The 20,262-nt window shown below is 43.6% G+C and overlaps 1 protein-coding gene across 1 annotated transcript in view; it reads right to left on the reverse strand.

Annotated features, from left to right (window-relative positions):
- TMEM154 (transmembrane protein 154) overlaps positions 1-20,262 on the reverse strand; it is a 49,592-nt gene that overhangs the window by 8,544 nt on the left and 20,786 nt on the right. Inside the window, exons 2-6 of the mRNA XM_043902613.1 lie at positions 16,762-17,019; positions 16,633-16,671; positions 8,136-8,163; positions 6,911-6,996; positions 4,853-4,913 (exon numbers count right to left, since the gene is read on the reverse strand). Coding sequence (XP_043758548.1) covers positions 4,853-4,913; positions 6,911-6,996; positions 8,136-8,163; positions 16,633-16,671; positions 16,762-17,019 — 472 coding nt within the window. The remainder of the gene's footprint in view (positions 1-4,852; positions 4,914-6,910; positions 6,997-8,135; positions 8,164-16,632; positions 16,672-16,761; positions 17,020-20,262) is intronic.

Below are 20,262 nucleotides of genomic sequence, written 5' to 3' on the forward strand. Positions count from 1 at the left end.
TACATTTTTACATTATTGAGCTCAGACATGAATCATAAAATGAATAACAGAATTATTTCAAAACCAGAATATTGTTACCTACCTTCTCTGACTTGGTTAATTTCCTAGGCAGTACTACCCAGGCATCCGACATCTAGAATAAATGTCTCATTATTTTGTTATTATTGTACTTTCAAAATTATAAATCTGCTTCAATGAAACCAAATCTAATTTCCCCCTAATCTTTCTCAATGCTGTTATTCAACATAAAATCATCACTGTGGCCAACAGGCATAAAGGGAAAGAAGACAGGCACTTGGCTAATATTTGCAATTCCTTCTCTGAGATTATTCACTTAAGCTTACAGAGACAGAAACACCAAGCTTTCAGGAAATTGTCTGGTTACAAAGGCCTCGGGAAGAAGGAAGAGGCTGCCTAGACTAAAAGCACCAGGATGAAAGGAATTCTATCTTGCTTTTGCCACTATCCAGAGGTATCCGAAAAGGTATGGTAAGGGTGGGGGTAGACAATAAGGGAGTGAATTCTTTACAGAGAGTTTAAACAATAATAAAACCAACTCAGTGGATCTGTTTGTGTTTTTACCATGCACTGACAAGGTTGAACAATGTCAGGGATGAAATTCTCTTCAACTCCAGCGCAGACCTCTGCTCAGCCCTGCCCACCCCTTGGACTCTGTTCCACTGATGCTGTTCCCAGTTCCTCAGACATGGCCTGGCACATAACAAGTATGAACTATAGGAGAACATGCTAAGGTGGGAAATAAGAATCTAGAATCCTCCTTCCCCCATAATTCCTTTGCTGTCTTTACCCATTGATTTTTTTGAAAACATGAAAGCCATACTGCAAAATTCCCATTGTACTTTGTACATCTCTGGCCCTTACCAAAATCCTGTGCTAAATTTTAGATTCCACAGCTCAAAGAAAATGTCCACTCAGTGAGGACAAGGCAATAATGGGAAAAGTTCTGGAAGACCTCAGATTACGGACCCAAACAGAGAAGGTTGAAGGGTTGAAGTCTTTAATGCACAACATAGAGTATGAAGTGTAGGCTGGTGACCAGATCAAATCCTCTCTCCCAGGAGCACAGTGGACTTCATGGATAACAGAGGCTCTGTGTCAGGGTGTCTCCCTAGCATCAAGTAAATGGACTCCAGAAGTCTTAGTTGCTCATCCTCCTGCTAATCTAAGCAGGATGGAAAAGTGTACTTTCCATCACTCTTTCCATCTGTAACTTCAATCTCCAGTGACTTCTATGTACAGCAAATCCCCTACATACAAAGCTTCAAGATGCAAACTTTCAAAGATGTGAGCACACATTCGAGTGTCTAATCACATAATTAGTTCACATATCTGGTGCATACTGTCAAATATGTGCAACAGGAGGCTGTGCTTCTGTGCCCATTATTGTACGGTACCACACAGAGTAGAGTGGTACGGATCCTTCCGTCAAGCCTAGGATGTCAGGAAGCAAATGCAAAAGCAGTGGTATATAGGTGATTGTGTTAGTTGGGTATCTGAAGCAGCAGAATCACCTGTATGTTGCTGAGATGGTAAAGAAAGAAGCCGGTGGGACTCGAGGTACTGGTGTGTCAGAAGAGGCTGACTGTAAGAAAGGTCCCACTCTGGCGGGGGATGTCACAGTGGGGAAGGCTGGGGACAGGGGTGTACGGGATTCCTCTGAACTTCTGTTCGATTTTGCTGTGAACCTAAATTTGCTCAAAATAGAAGATTAAAAAAAAAAAAGCTGACTGGAAGGGATGGAGAGAACTATTGCAGAGCATAAAAGAAATCGTCTCATCTGCGTGGTGCTTTGAAACTTCCAAGATGTTTTTTCTCTCTTAAGATTCTGTGAAACTAGGAGGACAGGTGGCATTATATCCATTTTTCAAGATAAGAAGATCGAACCTTACAAAGTTCAGGTGACTTGTCTTAGCACAAAGAACAGATGAGCATCCAAATCAGGTCTTAAAACCAGCCATCTGATTCTAAGCCCAAAGACCAATGCAGTTGCCACATATGTCTCTAAAGATTCACAAGCTGTCAGAGAAAAAAGGACCTTCTTTCTGTCCTGGATTAGATATTCCAAATAAATGTTTCCTCAATTATCAATGTAATGAAGGCAATTTAAAAAAAGAGATGTAAACAAAATCATGATGGAAAAGAAGATTATACAAACTGTGAGATAATCCACACTACGTACCCTTTCAGAGCCTCCAAACTTCTAAAATGGCTATTCTGAAATCATCAACATGAATGGAACCTATGCTGATAGTGGACGGGGAACTTAAAGTCTCCAGATCATTCCTAGGGAATTAAACAAATTCATGATTTCTCAGGATTGGCAAGCTCCAAAAAGAAGTCCCCAGGGAGACCAGGGACAAAAATAATGCTTCATGTAGTGGATGAGCCTCGGCCTTGGGACACAGGTGCATTAACCCAGAAGGCAGTGAGTTTATGTACATCAGTTCTAACTAATTAAAAATAATATTAACTAAGAGCTAATTTTGTACCAAGATTTGTTCTAAGTGCTTTGTACTGTTAAGAGTTTTAGTAAATAAAAACTAAATTTGCTTTGCAATATCAAGATACCCTTTGGAGTAATCAGACAGTGTCTCCAACTCCAAAGACTGGGGACTTGCCACTTTCAGTTCTATAACTCTGGGCCTGGTTTCATCAAGAAAGAATGAAGTGATGGCCTGAGAGCTGTCTTGTGAATTAAAACAGAAAGCTCTGGACCAACAGAGGAATGTAGACATTCCCTTTAAAAACAGTAATTGAGTATAAACCAGCTCTCCAAATAGGTTAAGGCCTTTTGCCTTACAGGTGAAATGTGGTAGAACTTATTTCAGAGACCAGCCTCTCAATATTTCAAAGAAGTGTGACTTCTAAAAAGTTTTTACCATCATATAATTTCTAACATTAAGCCTCTCCTATGTTGCCAATAATTTCAAAGAACAAGAGGCAGGTATATAAAAACCAATGACATTTCACATCTTTAGAGGGTGCCCATCAGAGATTCAATAATAAGATACTTATAGGCGTTTAGTGGTGATCTGAGCCCCATGCTGAACACACATAGATGTTCATTTTAGGTAAAAATGCAAGGAAAATATTTCTTGGTAATATGCTTTGTGATAATCTCGCTAGCATATTTTCTTTTATCTGCTTGTTAATGTCTGATAACCCATTTAAATAGGATAGACTCTTTCCTGAACCAGTGATGAGTTTTAATATGCAAGCACCTACAGAGGTAACAATGACTGACATCTACAATAAGATGTAGATTCTGCATCAGAGCGGAAGTTTGACCCAGTAGGACTGTGGTGGCCTGACTTCCCAGGCAAAGTTTAGCGGAAGAAGCAGAACAAGTCAGACAAACATCTGACTGCCTCAGTCAGTCTAGTAACCAGTCTTTCCCTGCTACATGCTGGCTTCAGGAACTGCTTATGAAAAGTGACTACACTCTGGACACAATTAAGGTGACTAGTGTAGGCCCTCTGGTTAACCTGGAGGGAGAGGGGGTGGGTATTTATGCTGCTTTGAAAATGTATTCTTATGCAAGTGTGACATCTCAGTTACGGGCTCAGTTCAGTTCCCTGCTCACTGGTCATCTGAGTCACCCCATCGACAATCCAGCGCCCCCGCCCCACCGAACCACAGCCCTGCTCTACAGAGGGAGTCCCTGACTTGCTGAATCATCAATCCTACTTCCTACCAGCACGTCCCAAGTCCTGACTGAGAATTCTCTGATCAAAAACACCCAAACATGGTCATTTCTATCCTCACAAAAGAGAATATAATTTAATAAAATTGTGCAGGGCTGAAGAACACGCCTGCCCTGGTGCACTAAAATTTTCTATCGAGCAGAGCCACCTAGTGGTAGAACAGAATATGTTTGTTTTTTTTGTTTGTTTTTTTTTTTTTCAGTTCAGGTCAGTTCAGTCTCAGTATTGTTTGACTCTTTGTGACCCCATGGACTGCAGCACGCCAGGCTTCCCTGTCCATCACCAATACCCGGAGTTTACTTAGACTCGTGTCCATTGAGTCAGTGATGTCATCCAACCATCTCATCCTCTGTCGTCCCCTTCTCCTCCCGCCTTCAATCTTTCCCAGCATCAGGGTCTTTTCCAGTGAGTCAGTTCTTTGCAACAGGTGGCCAAAGTATTGGAGTTTTTAAATTCTCATTTAATTTCTCTCTCCTGGTGTCTCAGATGGTAAAGAATCCACCTGCAATGTGGGAGACATGGGTTTGATCCCTGGGCTGGGAAGATCCCTTGAAGGAGGGAATAGCAAGTCACTCCGGTATTCTTACCTGGAGAATCCCAAGGAGAGAGGGGCCTGGGGGACTACAGTCCGTGCAGTCACAAAGAGCTGGACATGACTGAGCCACTAACACCAAAAACAATCCAACCTAAGTGGGGTTTTCTTTTCTTTTGTTTGTTATATGTTCATTTTTACTCACTCTTGTCCAGTCATCCTGTTGAGACTGTCACCTCCATCTGTTTTCCTGACCAAACATCTATTCATCCAAGATAAACAAACCTACAGTTTGTTATAACCAGAAACTTTTAGAACTAAAACAGAAGCCTACTCAACAGTGTCTCTTTAGATGGGCAAGAAAACATAAGTACTAATTTATTTCTAAAGACAAAGAATCACTAAGATATTTACATTGTACTTTTCTATTTTCCATAACTCACACTTCCATTTCTCCACAAGACACCAATGTACGCCCATGAAAATGGTCACATAAAATTTATAGGCACAGAGAAGGTGAGTGAAAGTCCTCAACTGTGGCCTCCAACCCCCCCTCCCCCACTCACAAAGAATCCATGGTAGAAACGAGAAGTACCTTGGGTTGTTGTGGTTTGGTTCCTTTTCTTCCTCTAAAGTAGGTAAACATTCATAGTCGGCTAGGACAGAAGAAAACCAGGCTCATTATTAGTCACTGAAATTCTACTTTTTATCCACAAGACTTATGCCGTTGAACATCATATCTCTCTGATCTGCTACTTGTGCAGAAACAGCCTCACCAGGGAATTTCAGAGGTTAAAAGATTAATCATGGCAAGGCTCTTGAAATGGAAAAAGCACTAATGGTGCAGATGCAAGACTTCAGCGTGTCTCTGGCCCCAGCAGCAAAGGGCACAATTCATCACTGCTTGGTTGTTCAGCTGCTGAACAACCCCCAGGGGCTCCAAAGACTAGAATCTGCACAGTTCAGGGTAGACACTGGAATAAAACAGCTTCACCGAGCTTCTGCTGTGCCTGCAGAATGATTTCAGTCGGGAGCAAGAAGCAGGTAAAGTGGGGAACAACCGACCTTCTTAAAGCCAGAATTTTCTCCCGTTACATGTCTGCTGTTTTCAAGGGAGGGAAATCTGCTGGATCTATTTCCATGCGTCAAAACAACTCTCTTCTTTAGTTGTCAAATGGAAATGGTTTTAGTGATTGTAACAGGACCATGACTTGTATTGCAATTATCTCAGCCACAAAAAAGGAAATACACCAAAATATTGAGATTATCTCTGGGTGGTGGAAATCTTTTCTTCATTCTACCTTTTTTTTTGCATTTTTCCAAATTCTGCTGTGTATGTACATTACTTTTATAAACTAAAAGCCACAAAAGGAAACTATTTTAAGGATTATCTCAATGACTCACCCCTACGCTCAAATGCTTTACCAAGCCACTCTTCCCCCAAATTGTCCATGTTAGTTAAGTAGTTTTCATCTTTTGGAAAGTTCATCTTGATGAGCCTCTGGTACAAAAATTCTGATAACAAGTATCTGGTTTTGAGAACTCCATTGTAGATTGTTGAATCTGATAGATCCCTGGGTTGTTTTTTGTTTTTGTTTTTTAGATAAATGTTTTTTAAAAAGTGGTTTGATAATATAAATAGTGGATTGTATTAACTTAACATGAGCATTAAGATAATTTATTGATTTTTTAGAGAAATTAAAAATAGAAGAAAAAAAAAACAGCTGTCATCATTTTTAAGTCCAAATATTGATTTAATGAAAAGTAAGGAATGTATGGGCTTCCTCGGTGGCTCAGTCAGTAAAGAATCTGCCTGCAATGCAGGAGACCAGGGTTCGATCCCTGGGTCTGGAAGATCTCCTGGCAAAGAAAATGGCTACTGACTCCAGTATTCTTGCCTGGGAAATCCCATGGACAGAGGAGCCTGATGGGCTATAGTCCATGGAGTTGCAAGAGTCAGACATGATTTAGCACTAAACTACCATCAGCAAGGAACATATACTACAATTACTGTCAGATATCAACTGGAAATTAAGTTATAATGGGATATTCATATTACTATCTCTGCTAGCACAATCCAGTAGCACTTTCTACAATGAAGGGAGTGTTCTAGATTTGCATAGTCTGATATAATGGCCATTAGTCACAGGTGGCTGCAGTGACTAAGGTATAAAGTTTTAAACTTTTATTTAGTTTTTAAAATTTTAAGTTAAATAGACATAGATGGCTAGTGCCTATTAGCACAGATCTATGTAAACTATATTTGATAAAGTTTTACATCTGTGCACACATTAAAATCACAGATCTCTAAATTCTATAATACTTCGGGTAATGCTGGATGCTAACTTTTTCCAGAGAGTTTGGTCTCAAGAGATTTCCTCACCTGAAAAAAAAAGAGTCCATTTTCTTCTTGAAAAAGTTCATTTGAAAAAATGTGCAAAAATACAAATAAGTGGCAACAACTTATGCAATAACTAAACTATATATTTAAGGATGGTCAGGCCCCAGTTAACTCCTTGCATGCGCTGGAAGAAAGGTAGGTGGGCTCCCGGGGTCCCACCCAGGATCCAATGGCATAGTTATGAAGAGAGGGCAGCCTTCTCTTAGTAGAGAGCACAGAGAAAGCTACCTTCGGTTATTCCACACCACATACCGTTTCGATTCATGCTGTTCATCCACTTATCAAGCTCTTCCATTTCTATTTCCATCACAGAGGGTGTGTCTTCCTCAAAAATAGGGCTAGAGAGAGAAAGTCAAGAGCTTGTTGGAAAAACAGAACAAAAGACAAAACCAACAGGTTTTGTGATGTGCTAAATTTTGTTTGAGGACAGCCTAGGCTGTTGACTATGAGGAAGGTGAACTTGATTCAATGTCTTATGCTCCAGGGTAATCTAGGAGTTTGCTCTATTCAAGAGGACCAAACTCTAACAGGAAAAAAAGCAAAACCAAAACTAAACCTTCGTCCATTACTGATGATGGGCTGAGAGGAAGCACAGGAGAGCTGGCTCCACACAAGGTACTGAGATGAGTCTGAGGCTCCTCCAGGGAGCTGCCACATTTAGCATTTTAGCCTTGCTCAATTTCACTTCCCTATCTTTGGGGATTTTTGATCAGCGCTCCAGGTCAGGAGGCTGACTGACGGGCCACTTTCACCACCTCGCCCTTCCATTTCCAGGCTTTCCTGCCTGGAAGAAATGGAGCCGTTGTGCTCAGAAATCCAGGGCCCTCCCTGGCTGGGGTTCAGCTCTCCCCGGGGAGGGAAGAGTTCCCAGTTAATGTAGGTAGGAATCGGGGAGGGGCCCACCTGCTCTGATCCACTGGCTGCCACCCTGCGAAGGAAGCCAGCCTAGGGTCCAAACAAGCAGGACCGCGCCCCAGGCCACCCCTCCAGGCCGAATCCGCTCTCCCCATCCCCTCCTGCCACCTCCATTTCTTTTCCTGCCCCACTCCCCACCAGGATCTTCTCACCATAAAAACTCTGGGTTTCTACTAGGGTTCCCCTCCTTTAACACCAACTAAAATCTCTTCCCTGGTGATAAATTTTTTAATCAGAATAAATGAACTGAAGTCCTTGAAATACACCCAGGGTCAGAATACTCAATCATCAATGCATTTGGAATTGACAGTGGTCAGAAAAAGGTTCTTTTCTGAACAGAGGACCTTCTCCCCCGTCAGATCCCCTGGCCTGTGGTAAGGTGTGGGAACTCCAGCACATTCTCTTGGAGTTAGGGAAGCAGAAGGGCCCTGCCAGGGCTGTCAAAACCAGAACTCTTGAAAATCTGGCCCTTTGATCTGCTCACCACCACCCCGCCCTCCACCAACATCCTGGTCCACCCCAAAGCTGAACTGGACACGGGTTGGGGGCTGGGGGGACTTACACTTTCACGTTTTCACTTCCCAGTTCATCTAAAAGACAGTAAATATAAAAGTCATGTTAGTGTTCAGTATGTGTAAGAACATTTTATTTCCACATCAGCTGAAATCTCCTCTACAAAGAGGGGAAATGACTTCCAAGAGATTACGTCTTGAAAGGGGCTACAGTTAACTTCTACGTCAATCAAGGGCAGATTGCCATTGTGAAATGAGGTCCCGTCTATGTGAAATCTTTCTTTTAGATCTCCCTGTGACACAGCAAACTGAACTCTGTGACCCTGTCCCTTGTCACGGAGTAGGACGTGGGGCACCCCCCTCTCAGCCCTGCTCTTTGTAAGGCTGTACCCCTCACAGCCTTCTGGTCTCCATGAAACCAACCCCCTAAGGCAGAAGGACCCCTGCCAGTTGATTAATCTCTCTTCCTTTCTTGTTCCCTCTGACCTCAATCCTGGGCTAACTGAACATTAATCAACCAGAGTCCAATGACTAAAATGGCTGTGTAGATGTCATCATTAAAGCACAAACTCAGGTTGTCTCTCCAGGACAAGAGAAGCTCACGGACCCCCAGCCATGGCCCACCTGGCCAGAGAATCGTAAACCAGAGATACCCTGACTCCCAAAATCATGATTAAGAAATGTCACAGTTGATGATTAATTGCAGCCTCTTTGTTCTTCTCCTTTAAAAACACCCCAAACTCAACCACCAAGTTGGAGTGGATCTGAGACTTCTCTCCTGCCCACTTTCATGGCAACCTGTAATAAACCCTTCCTTTGCTGCAGACTCCCACTGTCAGAGCCTGGCTTCCCGTATGGCAGACACAAGAGTCCTTTGCCCCGTTATATCAGCTTTCCTCAGAAAGGCCTCCCCCATCTCCTCTGTCTGAGACAGGGCCCATCTCTGCCAGTTCAGCTTCTCTTTGCTTCTTCACAGTGTCTGCCACGATCTGCCGTCAATCCGGTTCTCTGGTTAACTCTTCATTGTCTGTCTCTCCCACTAGACCATAGCTCCCCAAAGGGCGGGATCACGTCTGCCTTGTTCATTGCGACATCCCCACTCATCCAGCTTGCACTGTTCCCAACAAACACCCCATATGAATTGAATAAACGAACAAGTCTTCATCTGGATCGTCCAACGCTGGGTTTAAATTCGTGCCCAATGTTTTGGATTTAGCATCTCATAATAGTGAAACTTCCAACAGGCTTGCTTTTGGTTGCTTTAGTTGACATGAGTCAGGTGACAGTCTGCAAAATGGCTTGGATGCGGATCAGATTCCAGATGGACATGTGGCAAGAATTAGAGCCAAGTGCCCCAGGTCAGCCTCTCTTTTGCTTGGCAGGGGGACAGATGCACCCAGAGAAACGAGACAATGATGGCCAGTGAGTGGACAGCACAGCCCCACCGCGCCTCCTATGATGTGAAGAACCACCAAGAAGCAACACTGCCTTACAGAGATCCACTGAAGACTCAGAGGGTCATGATTCTCAGCCATCAGAGGCCTCCTTTGTCTGGGGGGCAGAGGGGAGGCCCCAGCGAGGGAGCACAACCAGCAGACACCTGGAACTGAGCTCCTGGCAGCCAGGAGCCGCTGTAATTTCCTGTGGGTTGGCAGGCTTTAATGGCACCACTAACCCCGGGAAGCTGGGAACGGTTGCCAGTTTCACCGCCATCACTGCTGCCCTTCGAGGGGCTGTAGCTTGTGTCCTCCCACTCTTGGGCAAGTATCTGAAGCTCCCTGCAGACACCCGACTCCTCTGGCAAAGGGAGGGATGTTCACCTTATTTTTATATACATGCAGTTTTCATCTAGCACTCACAGGCTCTTTCCTTAAAGGATTTTACTATAAATAAAGCTCCTATACAACCGAACCTGCTTTACAGGTGACCCACAAAAATGCCCCTGTTTTGTCACTACGGCCGCCCTGCTCTCCCTCTTTCTCTGCTTAATAGCCCCTTACTAATTTCTTTCAGAACAAATGGCCCCACAGCCCGACTCTTGAGGGGGTGGATTTATCTTTCTAATCTGGGTGCCTGCAGGCTTCGCTGTGAGCTGGAGCTAGACCTGCGTGCAGATGATGGAAAAGTTTAAAAACCCATTACAAAAGTGTTCCAGATGCACGAATGCGAAGCTCCTGTAATCAGTATTCAAACAGAGCAAAAAGCCTCCTGTGGCTTCGTCTGCCCTGCTCCTCGGCCATTACCCCTGCCCCGGCCGCCATGGCAACGCGAAAGCATCTGGGAGGGCGCCCCGGAGCAGGGCATTAAACCGCGAGGGAGACCAATTAGCCGTCCCGGCAGTCAGGCCCTGCCAGCTCCACTGCACCGGGCCCGTCTCTTTATTAGCAGCCACCTACTCCCTGTGCGCCCCGCGGCGCTCACTCAGCCCCCCACCTGCCCTTGACTCCACTTTGCCTCCTACAGCCCCGCCATTTCCTGTCCCCCTCCGTCGGGTCCCACAGGACGCCCGCTTAGCCCCCCGCTTAGCCCCCGGGGCCCCCTCGCGGCTCCTCTCCCCGTGGGCCCGACGGAGCAGTGCAGGGTGGGGCCGCGGGCCGGAGCGCAGCAGGAGACCGTCTTGCTCATCTGGTTTCCGCGCTCAACGCGAGTATCCTTCTGGAGACTGAGCGAGCCAGGTGTCCTGGAGCCACAGCCTGTTTAAAGCGCTGCTTTACTGCCAGCTGTTTCCCCTGCAGCTCTTTCCCAGAGAGGCAGCCCATCAAGGCACCTAATAAATATTAAATAATAACAACTGCGGATCTAATGCCTGCGAGTCTGGGGAGAAGGGCCACTGCACATCAAGTCACTCCTAGCCTTCCCTTTTCCTGGACACAGAACAGGCGGGGCCAAAGAAACAAGGGTAATTCCTCTGCAGGTGACCTGTTCTTTCCAAAGATGTTGGCCAAATGCTCCCCAGCTGTCAAATTTCAAGACATTTCTTGGTGCCGAAGATTATATCAGGATGTAGTCAGAAAGGAAAGAGACAATGTGTCTATGCCTAACACAGGACATCCTCTATGACCTGCCACCAAACAGCCCTCTGACCCAGTAGGACAGTTTTATTGTTCCTGGAAAGTTAAATAAAAAATACATTTAAATCAAATTCTGTCCATTTAAATAGTCTCCTTTTACTGCCTTGTATTATAATGTTAAATATGAATGGGTGGATTTTGGTGGGCAATGTTTGTGAAATTTTTAGCTGTCTGAAGAGAAAGTCATCGTTAACCATCTGTATCTATGTTAAAGGAATGGTGAGTAAAAGAAAATATTCAAATACAGCTCTCTTGACCTAGAACTTTGGTGATAAGCAACTGCTTTGAAATTCTAAGATTTCCATTTGTGGTTTCTTAAGGGGAGGCACATTTAAAGTAAAAGCAAGGTGCCAATTTGTTTTAAGAATAATGTGCAAATTTACTTTTACCTCTGACATTGTGTTCTCTAAAAAAAAGTTCTCACATTCTTTCATCAACTCATCTCTGCAATACACATTTATTGAGCAGCTAGTAATGTGTTGGGCAAGGCACTCTGTGAGATAAAAGGGTGAAAATAATTAGTTTCCACTTACAATATGCCGGGTACTGTTTTTTTTCTAAGTGCTTTACATAGATGAATCCACTTAATTCTCCCAACAACTCTATGAGGTGGTACTGAGTTTTGCGCGTTTAACAGATGAGGAAACTGAACCAGAGGTTATAAAACTAGGAAAGAGAAAAGCCAATTAAGCCGAGTATTCCAGAATCTGTCCCTATAACCTTCCTGCCACACTATTCCACAAGATGAATAAGACAAGTTCCTGATTCTTTTGGACCTTAAAGAACATCGCCTAGTAAGAAAGAGAGACCCAAAAAAAGGCAAGTCACCAACTGATGACAGGATTCACGACTGTGCACAGTAAGTGTGAACACAGTCGAGAGGTGGTGATTAATTTTGCCTGGGGTCTGACTACTCAGCTCTTCATAAAAACCTTAGAATTGTGCATTGTAGAATGGGGTGGCAGTCTGCCAAGCAGCCAAGAAGGAAATTCCAGACAGAAGACGCAGCATCAACCAGGTACGGAGGCCTTCGGGAGGGAGCAGCACACATGCCTGGACCCTGTCCGAAGTCAGTGCTCACTGGGTAGCGGCTTCTGAGTCTTGAGAGTCTCGAAATGGAGTTCAGTGAAAAATCCCTTTCTGGATCTAGTGACTTAGAGCATGATCATTTGACTAGTCAACCCCAAACTCCCCCGACCCCAGGACTCTGCTAGGTAAGACCAGCTGTAGCCTACGGTTTGGGCAGGAAATTCTACTTTCCCTACTCTATTTTTTGTTTTGTTTTTATTTGGCTGTGCTGGGTCTTAGTTACAGCGTGGGGCTCTAATTCCCTTACCAGGGATCGAACCAGGGCCCCGTGCGTTGGGAGCATGGAGTCTTAGCCACTGGACTTTGCAAAAAAAAGATCCAAGCATCTCTGTTTGCCTTTTCTTTTCCTCTGGCTTACAAAAGAGCTCCCACGTGATCACTGTTACTAGGTCACCCTGAAATTGCAAGCAGTGGAGAAACGTGAAATTCCTACTTTCTTGGAATCTATTACATCAGTCCTCGCCATGAAAGGTAATGCACTTCAGTGCTTCCTTCCCAGTTCACATTTGCCCTGCTGCTGCTGCTGCTAAGTCACCTGCTGGCATAAGGGAAAATGACCATTTACAGCTCTGCAAGAACTTAAAGCTTCTCCTGGTACAAGGATAGTGTAGGGACCCACAGGCCTAAGGCATGCCCTCAAAGCCTGGGGTCCCCTGTTAGTGGATGTGAAAGACAAAAAGTGAGTTTTGTATGCACATACAAATATATATCTTATCACTCTTGAGTGATTTTTGGAATGCCCAAAGGCTCAACTTGAAAATCTAATTGGAGTAATTTTTAGCAGCATAAGCAAAAAGAACCCAAGTTGGCTTTGGACCCAAAACCATCCCAAAACCTTGTATTTGACAGTCCGGGCATTAGAAGTGAATCCTCTCAGAGTGTATCACTGACCCAGGGAATGATCTATGAGATTGGCTTACTACTGATGGTTTACTATTTTACTATTGGTTTACTATTTACATCTTTAGCTGATTAGGAATTTCATTTTAAAAGTTAGCACAGCTTTCATAGGAATAAGAACCACGCTTATACCCAGGCCTTTTCAGGATCAAATGGGTGTATGGCATGGTGGAGAAAACAGCACCTGTGACAATCACAGATGGAACAATCCTCTTCTCCTGGGGATGACTCAAGGACTCCAGTCGTGGCCACACCCCCATCTAACCCACCCCTTCACCAGCCCGACTGGCTCCTCCAAAGGTCAGAAAGTGTTACATTGACCAGTTCAGTTCAGTTCAGTTCAGTCGCTCAGTCATGTCCGACTCTTTGAGACCCCATGGACTACAGCACACCAGGCCTCCCTGTCCATCACCAACTCCCGGAGTTTACTCAAACTCATGGCCATTGAGTCAGTGATGCCATCCAACCATCTCATCCTCTATCGTCCCCTTCTCCTCCCACCTTCAATCTTGCCCAGCATCAGGGTCCTTTCCAACAAGTCAGTTGCTCGCATCAGGTGGCCAAAGTACTGGAGTGTCAGCTTCAGCATCAGTCCTTCCAATGAATATTCAGGACTGATTTCCTTTAGGATGGATTGGTTGGATCTCCCTGCAGTCCAAGAGACTCTCAAGAGTTTACTCCAACACCACAGTTCAAAAGCATCAATTCTTCGGCGCTCAGCTTTCTTTCTAGTCCAACTCTCACATCCATACTTGACCACTGGAAAAACCATAGCTTTGACTAGATGGACCTTTGTTGGCAAAGTAATGTCTCTGGTTTTTAATATGCTGTCTAGGTTGATCATAGCTTTTCATCCAAGGAGCAAGTGTTTTTTAATTTCATGGCTGCAGTCACCATCTGCAGTGATTTTGGAGCCCAAAAAAATAAAGTCTGATACTGCTTCCACTGTTTCCCCATCTATTTGCCATGAAGTGATGGGACTGGATGCCATGATCTTAGTTTTCTGAATGTTGAGCTTTAAGCCAACTTTTTCACTTTCCTCTTTTACTCTCATCAAGAGGCTCTTTAGTTCTTCTTTGCTTTCTGCCATAAGCGTGGTGTCATCTGTGTATCTGATGTTATTGATATTTCTCACGGTAATCTTGATTCCAGCTTGTGCTTCATCCAGCCCACTGTTTCTCATGATGTACTCTGCATATAAGTTAAATAAGCAGGGTGACAATATACAGCCTTGATGTACTCCTTTCCCTATTTGGGACCAGTCTGTTGTTCCATGTCCAGTTCTAACTGCTGCTTCCTGACCTACGTATAGATATCTCAAGAGGCAGGTCAGGTGGTCTGCTTTTCCCATCTCTTTAAGAATATTCCATAGTTTGTAATGATCCACACAGTCAAAGGCTTTGGCATAGTCAATAAAGCAGAAGTAGATGTTTTTCTGGAACTCTCTTGCTTTTTTGATGATCCAAGGGATCTTGGCAATTTGACCTCTGATTCCTCTGCCTTTTCTAAATCCAGGTTGAACATCTGGAATTTCACAGTTCATGTACTCTTGAAGCCTGGCTTGGAGAATTTTGAGCACTACTTTACTAGCATGTGAGATGAGTGCAATGGGGCGTAGTTTGAACATTCTTTGGCATTGCCTTTCTTTGGGATTGGAATGAAAACTGACCTTTTCCAGTCCTGTGGCCACTGCTGAGTTTTCCAAATTTGCTGGCATACTGAGTGCAGCACTTTCACAGCATCATCTTTCAGGATTTGAAATAGCTCAACTGGAATTCCATCACCTCCACTAGCTTTGTTCCCAGTGATGCTTTCTGAGGCCCACTTGACTTGACATTCCAGGATGTCTGGCTCTAGGTGAGTGATCACACCATCGTGGTTATCTGGGTCATGTAGATCTTTTTTGTACAGTTCTTCTGTGTATTCTTGCCACCTCTTCTTAATATCTTCTGCTTCTGTTAGGTCCATACCATTTCTGTCCTTTATTGTGCCCTTCTTTGCATGAAATGTTCTCTTGGTATCTCTAATTTTCTTGATGAGATCTCTCATCTTTCTCATTCTATTGTTTCCCTCTATTTCTTTGCATTGATCGCTGAGGAAGGCTTTCTTATCTCTCCTTGCTATTCTTTGGAACTCTGCATTCAAATGGGTATATCTTTCCATTCTTCCTTTGCCTTTCACTTCTCTTCTTTTTTCAGCTATTTGTAAGACCTCCTCAGACAGCCATTTTGCTTTTTTGCATTTCTTTTTCTTGGGGATGGTCTTGATCCCTGTCTCCTGTACAATGCCATGAACCTCTGTCCATAGTTCTTCAGGCACTCTATCAGATCTAATCCCTTCAATCTATTTCTCACTTCCACTGTCTAATCGTAAGGGATTTGATTTAGGTCATACCTGAATGGTCTAGTGGTTTTCCCTACTTTCTTCAATTTAAGTCTGAATTTTGCAGTAAGGAGTTCATGATCTGAGCCACAATCAGCTCCCGGTCTTGTTTTTGCTGACTGTATAGAGCTTCTCCATCTTTGGCTGCAAAAAATATAATCAATCTGATTTCGGTGTTGGCCATCTGGTGATGTCCACGTGTAGAGTCTTCTCTTGTGTTGTTAGAGAAGGGTGTTTGCTATGGCCAGTGCATTCTCTTGGCAAAACTCTTATTAGCCTTTGCCCTGCTTCATTCCGTACTCCAAGCCCAAATTTGCCTGTTACTCCAGGTGTTTCTTGACTTCCTACTTTTGCATTCCAGTCCCCTTTAATGAAAAGGACATGTTTTTGGGGTATTAGCTCTAGAATGTCTTGTAGGTCTTCATAGAACTGTTCCACTTCAGCGTCTTCAGCATTACTGGTTGGGGCATAGACTTGGATTACCATGATATTGAATGGTTTGCCTTGGAAATGAACAGAGATCATTCTGTCGTTTTTGAGATTGCATCCAAGTACTGCATTTCAGACTATTTTGTTGACTATGATGGCTACTCCCTTTCTTCTAAGGGATTCCTGCCCACAGTAGTAGATATAATGGTCATCTGAGTTAAATACACACATTCCAGTCCATTTTAGTTCTCTGATTCCTAAAATGTCAGCGTTCATTCTAGCCATCTCCTGTTTGACCACTTCCAGTTTGCCTTGATTCATGGACCTAACATTCCAGGTTCCTGTGCAATATTGCTCTTTACAGCATCGTACTTTGCTTCTATCACCAGTCACATCCACAACTGGGTACACTGACCAATACTGGCCCAAATTACACAAGGCCCTCATCCAGGTTAGATACAGAGATGGAAGCTGTGTATTTCAATTTTCACTTTAGGCTGAAGGCATTCTCTCTTTCTTTTTTTAAATAGAAAGGAATATGACATTTCTAAACTCTGGAAAATGTCACCGAAACAAGTCATCACTCATTATTTTATGTAGTTGCTTCACTTAAAACCATCTCAGTTTCTTTTCCCACCCCATCCCATCTCCAGGCAGGTATTGGAATAATACTCACGTGTCTGTAAAACACTCTGAGATCCTTGGCTAGAGGGCTCTGTGTGGAAGCAAAAAGTATTGTGTTTTACCAATTATTCATGAACACATGGAGCAGTTGTCTAGAAATGAGAATAGGCAAAATATTTACCTTGTTTATTCCTTTTTCTTTTATGGTATATTACAAGGAGTATCGCTGATAGAAGTAGGACAGACAGTAAAATCACTGGGATCAACACCATTAATATAAACTCTAACTGGTCTGTATCTTCCTCAATAAGGGTAGAATTTATACTGGTGATGGAAGTTTCTGTGGTCACTGCAGCATGTGTGCTTAGAACCGCTGACTCTTCATCGAGGCCTTCCGTGCCTGGGGGCACGTCTCCTGACAGTTCTGTGTCCTCCTCTCCTGTGGGAACACATACAAAATTGAGACTGTCATGGAGACAAAGCTAGTGTGGTATATTTTCAATGATCTGAAACTTACCCTCCATGCATCCCACAGAAACTTATCCACTGGATTTGGTCTTGAAGTTCAGCATGACACAAAGTATTGACTGAACAGAAATGGAGCTCAAGCTGGGAGTACATTCAACGTGGAATCAGAACCCAGAGATTAACCTCCCACAAAGGCAGGAGGTTCAGATGCACTTCAGCAAAGGGCATTGAGAAGCTTTGCGGTGTCTGGCACAATATTCCAGGATATCCTATAGGGTATCCTAATAATATTTTTGAATAAATCTAAATTCCAACTTTCTGAGAGTTAAGCCCTCACCACATAACACTTTTAGGTAAAGGGAATGGACTGTGTCTTAATTTTTTTTTTTTAATAAAAGGTTTCCTACCAATGGAAAGGAATTTTTTCAAATCGGGGTAACTAATCAAATGTCAATGTCAGGCCTCAGTTCTGCAAAGAACTGAGTCTGCATCGGAAATGATCTCACAGAAATCCTGAAATGATCTAGATAAAAATACAATGTGTGGGGGTTTCATTGGTGGCTCAGGGGTAGAGAATCCACCCGGCAATGCAGGAGACACGGGTTCGATCCCTGATCCAGGAAGTCTCTCACGTGCCAAGGAGCAACTAAGCCCGAGCACCACAGCTACCAAGCCCTGGTGATGCAACTGTTGATCCACCTCCACAGCTACTGATGCCCTTGTGCCCTAGAGCCTGCGCTCCGCAACGAGAGAAGCCACAGCAGTGAGAAACCTGTGCACGGCAACTAGAGAGCGTCCCTGCTTCTGCAACTAGAGAAAGCCCTTGTAGCAGCAAAGACCCAACACGGACAAAAATAAACAAATAAATGTTTTTAAAAATACCATGTGTATTTTTCTTGTAAAGTGAAATCCCCAAGTGGATGTTCCCTTAGAAACTAAGGAAACTGCACCAACCTTTAAATTTACTGAATAATGTGACTCTTTAGAACCTGCCCTATTAATAGGTTTATTCTGTCGGGACTTTGGATTGTGCTGGAAAACCATCCTTTGGCTTATCATGGGACAGGAAAGGACTAGTAGGATTGTTCAAATACTAGTATTTGAAAAACTCCTTCCCCACCTGGCTCTGTCATGACCATGGTCAGGCATCATGGTACTACAGTGATGCCTATCATTCAGAGGAGACCCATTGTGAAAAAGAGCATATGAGCTGAGGCTACAAGGAGATAATTTATATGCAGGTTCTTCCTAAGGTGCAAGGCACTCTTCAAATGAAGATGTCTACTGCCTGAAGCCACGCTCAGCACTGCAGGTTAGGCCACCTCCCAGAGAATGACCGACTGGCCACAGCATGGCCAGCTCAGGCCCGAGCTCTCCACATGTCTGCGTGACAATCATTTATAAAAATATTTGTTTGATCACAGCCTAATTTTCCAGTTATATAAACACTTCAATTTCCCCAAGACCAGGGGATCCACTTGGTAATCATATCTGTCAATGCCACCCCAAACGATCAGAATCAATTACACACTGCTAAGTAACTGGTATTCCTCATGTGTATACACCAAAAGCAGGACTCAAAAAATATCAACCATTTATTGACTTCTGCCTTCAGGGTTAAGTGACCTTGTTCTACATTTATGTCTTTGAAATAAGGTAAGTCAATAATGTATTTGTTAAAAGATTTGACATACCACCCTGCTTGCAGAACTATTGACTCAAACATCATTCTTCACTGGTAGCCTAGGCCAGCAAAGACTGTATGCCGCAAGGGGAATGGGTGGGCATGTACACGTACACACATGGGGTTGGTGACCCCCATTCCTTGAAGTCAGTGCTGATGGACCTTCCTCCAATACCCAGACCTCCTTTTTATTTCTTTTGTTTATTTACTGCTGCTAATGCTATTGCTACTGCCACTTTTTCACACTAACTTTTACAAATAATTTACTGAAAGCCAAGTCTTGTGCTCTGCCTTGTGCCCAGATTATCTCATTTTGTTCCCATCATTTTTTCAGATAGCAACTGGGGCAGGGAGGTTACACAACTAGCCCACACCCACAAAGGTATCGTGGAGGAGTGAAGATTTAAACCCAGGAGGGCTGACAGAAGAACTTGAGCTTGGACCCTCACATGGTATTTTCCTTCCCATCAGGCAGGAATGGAATGATTACAAATGATGAAGTGGTGACCAAGAGAGGCAGCCTCACGTTCTTGCCCCTCAGCCCACAAGAGGGCAGATTTCTGGCACAAAGAGGGAGCGGGGGGCTCTCACTGGGCTCCTGGGGCCAGGCGGCTGTGAGCAGAACTGCCCAGAATGCCAGGATCCTTCCAGCCTCTCCACGGAAGGGGAACAAGTTCCCAGTAGAATACTCAGCATTCTGAGTCACACCTGACCTGTTGCCCCAGAAAAGGAGAGAACTGGAAAAGAAATAAGCTAGCAAGAATAATGAGGGTGTTGGACAATCAGGCATGAAAGAGAAATGGAGAAGCTCACGGATGGTCCTGGGTGGTGCACATTTCTTTCTTACCACAAGTAACAATGCTGGTGACAAGCGGCTCTTAGTGGCATTCTGGAGTGAAATTTTCTCGCCAGTACCCCTCACACACACTCTAACATGTTTTCCAAGTTAACTATCATTTACTCTCTCCAAATTTTTAGATATTATTTAAATAAATGAGTCAAGGGTTCTCTGTGTGTGCTTCATTTTTTTACCCTGCAAGTCTTCATCTTCACACACTCCTGTGACAACATTCTTCATACACTTCCCTCCCCAAACAATACTGTGATAGCTGCAAATAATAAATAACAGTCATTTATTAGATGATGATATAGTATGCTAGTACTAGGATAAATATGTACCATCTAACAATCTTCCCAAGTTCATTGTTCACAATACAAACAAAGAAACAGTCTCAAATGTCTCACCCTGTGGCATAACCCTGATATTTATGCTGGCAGTTCTACTGATATACAGGATTTTTTTAAAAAACTGTTATTGAAGTACAAAGAATAGATAGGAGAGATAGGAAAGCCTTCTGCACAGATCAAGGCAAATAAATAGAGGAAAACAATAGAACGGGAAAGACTAGAGATCTCTTCAAGAAAATTAGAGATACCAAGGGAACATTTCATGGAAAGATGGGCTCAATAAAGGACAGAAATGGTATGGACCTAACAGAAGCAGAAGATATTAAGAAGAGGTGGCAAGAA

This window comes from Cervus elaphus, chromosome 5 (genome assembly GCF_910594005.1).
Source record: "Cervus elaphus chromosome 5, mCerEla1.1, whole genome shotgun sequence".
Lineage (NCBI taxonomy): Eukaryota > Metazoa > Chordata > Mammalia > Artiodactyla > Cervidae > Cervus > Cervus elaphus.